The sequence below is a fragment of the Bison bison genome, unplaced genomic scaffold, assembly GCF_000754665.1.
Source record: "Bison bison bison isolate TAMUID 2011002044 unplaced genomic scaffold, Bison_UMD1.0 scf7180017864330, whole genome shotgun sequence".
NCBI classification, from domain to species: domain Eukaryota; kingdom Metazoa; phylum Chordata; class Mammalia; order Artiodactyla; family Bovidae; genus Bison; species Bison bison.
In genome coordinates, this window is record NW_011494902.1 from 7184877 (window position 1) to 7195144 (window position 10268).

At 39.7% G+C, this 10268-nt stretch overlaps 1 protein-coding gene across 1 annotated transcript; it reads right to left on the reverse strand.

Annotated features, from left to right (window-relative positions):
- Positions 1–5834: 5834 nt before the first annotated feature.
- Positions 5835–6187, reverse strand: LOC104998497 (histone H4). Its single transcript, XM_010853675.1, has one exon. It carries the CDS (start codon positions 6181–6183, stop codon positions 5872–5874), a length of 312 nt encoding a protein of 103 aa, XP_010851977.1. The 5' UTR covers positions 6184–6187; the 3' UTR covers positions 5835–5871.
- Between the last annotated feature and the right edge of the window lie 4081 nt (positions 6188–10268).

The following is a 10268-nucleotide window of genomic DNA, read 5'->3' on the forward strand; positions in this document are numbered from 1 at the left end:
TTGTTTGTGTTTCTTACAATCACCAGACAATAATACTAATGGCTTGGTCTATTATCCAGAGTACTTTTTGTTCTAAGTCCACTAAGGATTTAGTATTGAATTCCCACTTAAGTGATAGTCATTATGTTGATTTTTTAGGAATAATTTGCTACATGTTTCACGTTTTAATGTATTATATTTATGAAGCTTTTATCCAATGGTGAAACTTTCTTAGATCAAAAAATATTATACCACTTCACAGGTGTTTTGGAGAGGGATCTTTTCATTTCTACCTCAGCATTTCAGCCTGAACTCAGAAAGTAAAAGCAACTATCCACTTGGCAATTTCTATTCATTCCCAAATGGAAGGCTGATATCACATTAGTGAAACTGAAAAGCAATTGGGTCTGCTCACCTTCCTCAATGGCACCCCACTCCAGTACTCTTGCCTGTAAAATCCCATGGATAGGGGAGCCTGGTGGGCTGCAGTCCATGGGGTCACTAAGAGTCAGACATGACTGAGCGACTTCACTTTCATTTTTTATTTTCATGCATTGGAGAAGGAAATGGCAACCCACTCCAGTGTTCTTGCCTGGAGAATCCCAGGGACGGGGGAGCCTGGTGGGCTGCCGTCTATGGGGTCACACAGAGTTGGGAACGACTGACGCGACTTAGCAGCAGCAGCACCTTCCTCCTATCTCTGGATTAACTAGCATTCTTCTCTGTTCCTGTTTCAGGGGACACCAACACAGGGGTCAGACGAAGACCTACTTTCTAGAAGTTCTGAAAGCCCATCTCATTCCCTATTTTGGGACTAAAGAGTATAAAGCAACAGCCCTCAGTGTGTCTGTTTTGGAAAGACCATTCCTGTCTTTCCAATAATAATGATATTTCATTCTCTATCTTTCTGACTCTTTTGCCTATTCACAAAAATTTATTCAAAACTCAAAAAAGGAATAGAAGAGTACTATTTAATGCCCCCCTAAAATGTTGTCAGTCTTATTGCCTAGTTTTTCTGCTTCTAGATATGTGGACTTTCCTTTCGTGAATTCATGTTACATTGAGGTTTAAAGGCAGCTTTGATTTCTACTAGGGATTGATAACTACCAAAGCCTCTATTTATATTTCGAAACAAATAGTTATTCACTTACTTCGCTGCCTGATGGGTTATGTGTTCATTACAAACCATTAGTGACCATTAAGAATTGCATTTCTTTTCATTCCCTAAGGCTCTGCTTGAACTTCACAAATCACATGACAAGCTCTGTCAACACCTTCAAAGAGATGCACCAACACCACTCTGATGATGTCAATAAGAATAAGCAGAATAACTGGACCAGGACTGGATGGAGCTTGACTCTACGGGCTAGGCAGGAAGTGAAGCAACTTGTGACTGGCAGAGACTACGTCACTGAACTGGGCAGAACCAAGGGAGCTGACCCAGCGATCAAGACTGACCACTTCCAGGAGGCTGGTAGTTGTTGGACAAGTAAATTCTTCTTTTGGAACTTGCATTATGATCAAGTGAGACTAAGCCTGAGAATGATGTCAAATCAGAGGGAACAAAACAAACAGACAAGAATTCAACCCAGTGAGATGAAGTTCGTCATGCCATGAGACCTCCAAACCACCTACAATCCATATAAGAGCCATTAAATATACAATTTTGCTTAAGGAAGTTTTGGCTGGTTTTCCCCATCTTGTGATTGAATGAATATTAACTATAGTACAGAAGGCCTACTTACATTTTTCAGTTTTCTTTATTTTGTGCAGAAGGTAAGAGCTGTAATGGCATATCACTTAGCTTAAAGCAGGAAAATTAAAAATGATGCTAAATATTGAAAACAGAGGAAACTTAATACAGGGGATTGGTTCCTCAGGTCATGAAAGAGCTGAAAGACAAACAGAGAGGGGATGGTGAGACAGCTTGATGATTAGCAGCAAGGGGCCTGGAGGAGAAGGGTTACTGAAGCCCAACAGCCAGCATTACCTGGAGGAAAGTGAAACCATTGAGAATGAGAGTCATGGAAGACACTTGGACACTGAGACAGCCATTGTCTGAATCAGAGAGGTGGGTAGATATACCCTGGCTTTTCCCCCTTTATTCTCCCTCTGATCTCTCATCAGTACCTCTCATTCACCAAACCCAAGTGGAAATCAGCTGACACAGAGCCTGGGAAGGCCTGCAGGGACTGCTGCTCCTCCGCCAGCCCCACATCCAGTGATATTCAGTGAAGCATGAATGCATCTGAATGCAAATGAGGTCCAGCACAAACAATATTTGCAAATCAGCACATATCTTATATCAAAGTGTCAAACCAGAAGTATTTGCTTTCTAACCAGAAGTATTTGCTCACCACTACCATTCTTTTCCTCATTTCTCCTTTGCAAACCATAAGGAATAGAGAAAATGGATATTATATCTTTAAAAGTATTCCAAGTAATTCAGATTATGTTTTTGTTGCTCTTCCTGCTCTTACCTCCCACCCCCTTACCTGGAGGCACTATCCTACCTCATGTCAAAATTCAAAGTTTGAGCAATGGTGTGCTTAAATGCTGATATCCTTGACAGTTTCCCCTTCTTTTCTACTTTAAAATTAGCAGAAAACAAAAACCCTACCAAAGAACAAATCGAAGGAAATGGTTTTCTACATTAGGGATCCCAAGACCACAGAATCAATACTACTGCTTAATTATATCAAAATGTCATACCACAGTTTATAACAGAGGAAACAAAATGTAAGGAAAACTTCATGACTTTATGTAGCACTTCAAAACAAACCTATTGTAAAGTGTGGTTTTAAGATATAAATTGATTTGTACATTTCAGAAGGGAAAAAAGACACTCCCTGACCTCTCAAGTACCTAACTAGAAATCTTGGCACCATCTATAATGATTTGGCCCCAATCCTATCTGTAATAGGAAAACTAGAGGCACCAGAAGCTGGGTCTGAAACTAGGGGATAATTAGTTCCATCCATTAGTGAACATTTTATGAGTTCAGTAAATGAGGAGTGTCTGGTTGAGTGCTTAGAAGGAAAAGGGGAATTTGGCACCATAAAATCATAATATACTATTTATTAGGAACTTTCCCAGGAATTTAAAGGTCATCTGCCTCCCAGTCCCAAAGAAATACAACCCTGCAGAAACCTCCCTGGCCATTTACAACCTACCTGGCTAAGCCTTCCCTTGGGGCCTGAAGGACTGACCTATCTGCAGCTCAGGCAGCAGACTATCCTGAGGCCTGCTCTAAATCTTCATATCCAGCCTCTTCTGTCCTACACGGGCTACGAGGCTAACATACTACCTATGCATGTGCCCAAGCTGCAGTTGTCAGACTGAGTCCCTGTTCCAGGAGGTGGTATTTGGGTAGGTAATTATAAAGTGAATAATGAGGTTCTTCACATAACCATGAGAAAGTCACCTCCATGAGAATTCAGAAATCTAAAGTGCAGTGTGATGAGATATGATCACAAACGGGGTGGGATTCAGCTATTATGTGGTTCTGACAAATCTTTTCAATAACACCTTTTCTATCAACTTGGAAATAGTTCTCTAAGATGCCCAATTCTGATGTCAGCTAGTCTTCTGGGAATACAAGCGATATCACAGTGCACCAAGGACCACCTAGGGGGCAAACTATCTTGAAGATCCTTATTTATTTATTCATTTATTCCTTTGACATTGCCTTTCCTTCCTTTCCATGTATTTGTCCATCTGTTTATTCATTCATCTATTTATTCATCTATTCATTTGTCATTGTCTTTCCTTCCTCTCCAGCTTTATATCAGAACAGGTTTGAACCACAGATGAACAAAATCAAGAAGTATTTTCCAGATTAACAAAGTTCTCTCCCCATGCTGCTGCTGCTGCTGCTGCTAAGTCGCTTCAGTCGTGTCCAACTCTGTGTGACCCCATAGACGGCAGCCCACCAGGCTCCTCTGTCCCTGGGATTCTCCAGGCAAGAACACTGGAGTGGGTGCCATTTCCTTCTCCAAAGCATGAAAGTGAAAAGTGAAAGGGAAGTCGCTCAGTCGTGCCCAACTCTTAGTGACCCCATGGACTGCAGCCTACCAGGCTCCTCCGTCCATGGGATTTTCCAGGCAAGACTACTGGAGTGGGGTGCCAGTGCCTTCTCCATAAGATGTTATTTTCCATGGGATGTTTAGTGCTTTTGAATGATGATAAAATTCTCTTGCCAATTGAAAAGTCACTTATAACTTACTCACTTATCATAATTCACTCTATCCCTAATTTTTAAATTGTTTGTTTTTATTTATTAATCTGTAATTAACCCTGCTCTGTTCAAAATTGATTAAATTTGCTTCATAAGGACATGTATATTTTATTAAAATAATATACCTTAAGTGTATAAGAAAAAAGAAAGCAAAATAAGGATAAGACATAAAAGGGTGCTGGCAAGTAAATCTGATGCCAAAACATCCACACACAAACATAGGAACACTACTCAGTCATAAAAAGATGAAATCTTGCCATTTGCAACATCAACAGACTTTGAGGGTGTTATGCTAAATGAAATAAGACTTCAGGCAGAGAAAGACAAATGTCATATGATTTCATTCACATGTGGAATATAAAAAGCAAAAACAAAATGAATCAATGAACCAAACAAACACAAATCCATAGATACAGAGAACAGACTGGTGGTTAGTAGAGCAGAAGGGGCAGGGAGAGGGTGAGGTGAAAGGAGATCAACTGCATGGTGACAGATGGAAACTAAATTTTTGGTGGTGAGCACGCTATAGTGTGTACAATAATTATAAATATAATGTTGTTTTCATGAAACTTACCTAGTGTTATAAACCAATGTTACCTTAATAAAAAGAAAGTTTCTACCAAGGGGGTTTTAGGTTAGGCAAAGTACTAATTAGATGAATTTATAAGTACAACTGGCTTCATTTTAAGGTAGAACTCTCCAAACTGCAAAGATGCAGAGCAGGTAAAAAGGAAGCAGAAATTCACTACACCAATTAATAAATTCATACCCATATTTTATCTTTTCAAACAACAACATAAAATATGTTGAGAAAGTGAGACTGAAAGGAAAATACCAATAGCTAACGTACTGATGTACTGAGCATTTGTCTCTGTTCTAGTCATTTTCTTCACAACAGTCCTCTGAGATCAGCATTATTATTATCTTCATTTTATAAACAAGAAAATCTAGTTACAAAGACTGAAAAAAAAAAAAACCAACTTGTTCAAGGTCATCAGCTAGTAAATTGTTAAACTGAGGCTTGAACTTGGGTATCCTGGCTCCAAAGCCACTATTATGTCATTACTATTGTAACAAATATTTAAAAATCACACAAGATGAAAAAGTAGAGGCATAATTAGGAAATTAAAAACAACATCTACTATATTATGTATCATTTGCAAATAAAATAAAGGAAGAAAGAATGGAAAGGAAGGAGGAAAGAAGGTAAAAAAATATTTGAAACAGAGAAAAATGAATAAGCTTATCTACATAGTAAAATCTTTGGTGTGTAGATAACCTCAGTAACTGAAAATTATTTATAGTGGTTTTTGGAATGCACACACACACACACATACACATCTTTATATATCACAGAGATAATACATTACATAACATACATGCATGTACTACCTACATAACACATTCATACACATATGTATGTTATACATATAATACATATAAATAGGTCTTCCCTATAGCTCAAATGGTAAAGAATCTGCCTGCAATGCAGGAGACCTGCGTTCGTTCCCTGGGTTGGGAAGATCCTCTGGAGAAGGGAATGGCTACCCACCCCAGTATTCTTTTTTTTTTTTTTTTTTTTTTGTTTTTTTTTTTTTTGTGGCCCCAAAAAGGGCCTTTGAGATTGTCGTCACACACAGCACAGGGGCAGCAGCTCAACCTCCGAAGCCGTAGAGGGTGCGTCCCTGCCGCTTTAGCGCGTAGACCACGTCCATGGCAGTGACCGTCTTGCGCTTGGCGTGCTCTGTGTAGGTGACCGCGTCCCGAATAACATTCTCCAGAAACACCTTCAACACGCCTCGGGTCTCCTCGTAAATGAGGCCGGAAATGCGTTTGACTCCCCCACGCCGAGCAAGGCGCCGAATGGCGGGCTTGGTGATGCCTTGGATGTTATCTCTCAAGACTTTGCGGTGGCGCTTGGCACCACCCTTGCCTAAGCCTTTGCCGCCTTTTCCTCTTCCAGACATGACTGAGCTGGTCAGAAAACCTCTCCCACCCCAGTATTCTTGCCTGGAGAATCTCATGGACAAAGGAGCCTGGCAGGCTACAGTTCATGGGGTCACAAAGAGTCAGACACAACTGAGTAACCAATACTACTATGTATATACCAACATATAATAAATGCTCAATAGTATTTGCTGAATGAATGCATGAATTAATACATACATGTATGCTTTTGAAACCTACATATGCACTGTTCAAAAAAGCCTTCAATAGAAAGGCTGGGCTTGGGAGATAAAGGCTTTTACTTTCATGTTATACTTTTTGGTATTGTTTGCAACCATAATTATCTAGAAAACAAGATTATAGGACATATGTGCTTTATATATTTACATTAAAACACTAGTACATAATAAGGAACACATTATCTATTGACTACTTTTTCTATATGCAGCACAACTTAACTTATATGCAGAGCACATCATGTGAAATGCTGGGCTAGATGTATCACAATCTGGAATCAAGACTGCTGGGAGAAATAACAACCTCACATATGCAGATGATAGCATTCTAATGGCAAAAAGTGAAGAAGAACTAAAGAGCATCTTAATGAGGGTGAAGGAGGAGAGTAAAAAAGCTGGCTTAAAATTCAACATTCAAAAAACTAAGATCAACTTCCAATTCAAGATGGTGGAGTAGAAGGATGTGCACTCATCTCTTGCAAGAGCACCAAAATCGCAACTAACTATTGAACAACCATTGACAGGAGGACACTGGAATCCATCAAAAAAAAATGACAGTCCACATCCAAAGACAAAGAAAAAGCTTCAGTGAAATGGTAGGAGGGGCACAATCATGATAAAATCAAATCCAATACCCACCGGATGGGTGACCCACCAACTGGAGAACAATTAATATCAAAGAAGTTCTCTCACTGTTGTGAAGGTTCTGAGTCCCACGTCAGATTTCCCAGCCTGGGGATCTGACAAAGGGACTGGAAATCCCCTGGGAATATGACTTTGAACACAAGCCTTTGATTATAGGGCTTCCACAGGACTAGGGGAAACAGAGACTCCAGTCTTGGAGGGCACAAACAAAATCTTACACACACCAAATCACAGAGGAAAGGAGCAGTGGCCCCACAGGAGGCTGCACCAAAACTCCCTGCTTGTGTTTCATGGTCTCCTGTGGAGGTGTGGGTTAGCAGGGGCTCACCACAGGGATGGGGGCACTGGCAGCAGAAGTCCAGGAAGGTCCCCCTTGGCATAAGCCCTTTTGGAGGTCACTATTAACCCTACCATAAAGCCTGTGCCCCAGGTGGTTCTAATGGCAAAGAACTTGCCTGCCAATGCAGGAGACAAAAGAGATATGGGTTTGATTCCTGGGTCTTGCAGATTCCCTGAACAGGGCATGGCAACCAACTCCAGTATTCTTGCCTGGAGAATCCCATGGACAGGGGAGTCTTGTGGGCTACAGTGCAGAGGGTCACAAAGAGTTGGACACAACTGAAGTGACTTAGCACACACAGCACACAAAGCCTGTAGACCCCAGGGCTCAGCCATACAGCTACCAGGGAGGGAGTGAAACCCCACCCATCAGTAGATAATTGGATTAAAGCTTTACTGAGCAAGACCCTGCCCACCAGAGTAAGACCCAGTTTTTCTCACCATCAGTCCCTTCCATCAGGAAGCTTAGACAAGCCTCTTAGCCTCATCTATCATAGGGCAGACAGAAGAAGCACAGTCCCACAGCAGCTAAAACAAAAACTGCAAAGTTAATCAAGATGAAATAAAACCCCAGAAAAATAACTAAATGAAGTGGAGATAGGCAACCTTCCAGAAAAAGAATACAGAATAACGATGAGTAAAGAAGATCCAGGATCTTGGGAAAATAATGGAAAAATGCAAGAAATGTTACCAAACACCTAGAAGAACTAAAGAACAAACAAACAGATGAAAAAACTAAGATCGTAGCATCTGGTCCCATCACTTCATGGTAAACAGATGGGGAAAAAGAGGAAATAGTAACAGATTTTATTTTCTTGGACTCCAAAATCATTGCAGACAGTGGCTGCAGCCATGAAATTAAAAGATGCTTCCTTCTTGGAAGAAAAGCTATAACAAACCAAGGCAGCTTATTAAAAAGCAGAGACATCACTTTGCTAACAAAGGTCTGTATAATCAAAGCTATGGTGTTTCCAGTAGTCATGTATGGATGTGAGAGTTGGATCATAAAGACAGCTGAGCACTGAAGAATTGATGCTTTTGAACTGTGGTGCTGGAGAAAACTCTTGAGAGTTCCTTGGACCACAAGGATATTTGATCTCCAAACCAGTCAATCCAAAAGGAAATCGACCCTGAATATTCATGGGGAGAACTGATGCTGAAGCTGAAGCTCCGATACTTTGGCCACCTGATGTGAAGCTGACTCATTGGAAAAGACCCTGATACTGGGACAGATTGATGATAGGAGGAGAAGGGGACAACAGAGGATGAGATGGTTGGATGGCATCACCAACTCAATGGACATGAGTTTGAGCAAACTCCAGGAGATAGTGAAGGACCGGGAAGCCTGGTGTGCTGCAGTCCATGGGGTCACAAAGAGTTGGGCACGACTTAGGGAATGAACAGCAACAACGCTTTTTCTATAATGTTAGAAATCAAAGGAAAATACACATACACATTTTGTTTACATAAAATAATGCAGAGCAATACAATACATGTTATCCAAAGAATGGGATTTGGGGATTTGTTTGTCTGTTTTGGTTTGTTTTTGGTCAAAAGGCTCATTCCATGAATGTCCAGTTCCCCAAGTAAAATAAGTGAAAAATCAGAGGGGAGAGCATCACTGCAGTCAGGTGATAAACACAGTCACCTCTATTTCTTACTTTTAAACCTCAGTGGTTATCTTCTACTAAACATCTTGTCATTTTTTTCCTGTAGATCTCTAGCTCAACAATCATTTGGCCATAATTTAATTAAGTATTAAAACTAAAATCCTCTTAGAAATAATCCTCCTCCATACTCATCTTTTTGCCTTTCAGTAATTACTGTACTAGTGGGCAGGTGGTATAAAGGCTATGAAGTATTTTAATACATTTTTTGATTTCATGATTAACTGATACAAACCTGAAGTGTTACCACTCTTAAATGTAATCAAGTAAAGATTACGGTTTTGATTAGCCATTCAATAGGTCCAGTAACATAATCAGATACTTGCCTATTTTGTCAACCTATGATTTAGAGTCTTTATTGCAATTGAATGGCCTTAATCTACTAACAAATAAGATATCTGATTTAAGCAGACAAGGAAGAAAATGGTTTTGCTATGAAAAATTTCCTTCTCTCTTGTAAAGAGATTGGCTAAAATCCTCATAATAGTCTATTAAAAGAATATAAGGATTTGATATGAAAGGTAAGATGACTTTCAGTATTCTGATATGTTAGAATCTTTATTTTATTATCTCTTTTCTCAAATCAATCAAAAATACTTATTGGACTGTTACAATATAAAACACCAGGGGAAGAAGAATCATAATCTCTACCCAGAAATGTTCACCTTATTAGACAAATAAGATACAACTAGGTAAGAAAGAGTAGAAAATTAAACTTTCTATTGAAGTATATGATTGCACCATACAGATAATAAATCTTCATTTTCTTTCTATTTTTGTCACTCACAAATTAAAAAAAAAATAGTTCCTCTACTTTCTAATACTGGAATATCTTTGGCTCATTTTTCCACCTACCAGATCACCTGACCTGCCTCCTGAGAAATCTGTATGCAGGTCAGGAAGCAACAGTTAGAACTGGACATGGAACAAAAGACTGGTTCCAAATAGGAAAAGGAGTATGTCAAGGCTGTCACCCTGCTTATTTAACTTATGTGCAGAGTACATCATGAGAAATGCTGGGCTGGATAAAGTACAAGCTGGAATCAAGATTGCCAGGAGAAATATCAATAACCTCAGATATGCAGATGACACCACCCTTATGGCAGAAAGTGAAGAGGAACTAAAAAGCCTCTTGATGAAAGTGAAAGAGGAGAGTGAAAAAGTTGGCTTAAAACTCAACATTCAGAAAACGAAGATCATGGCATCAGGTCCCATCAC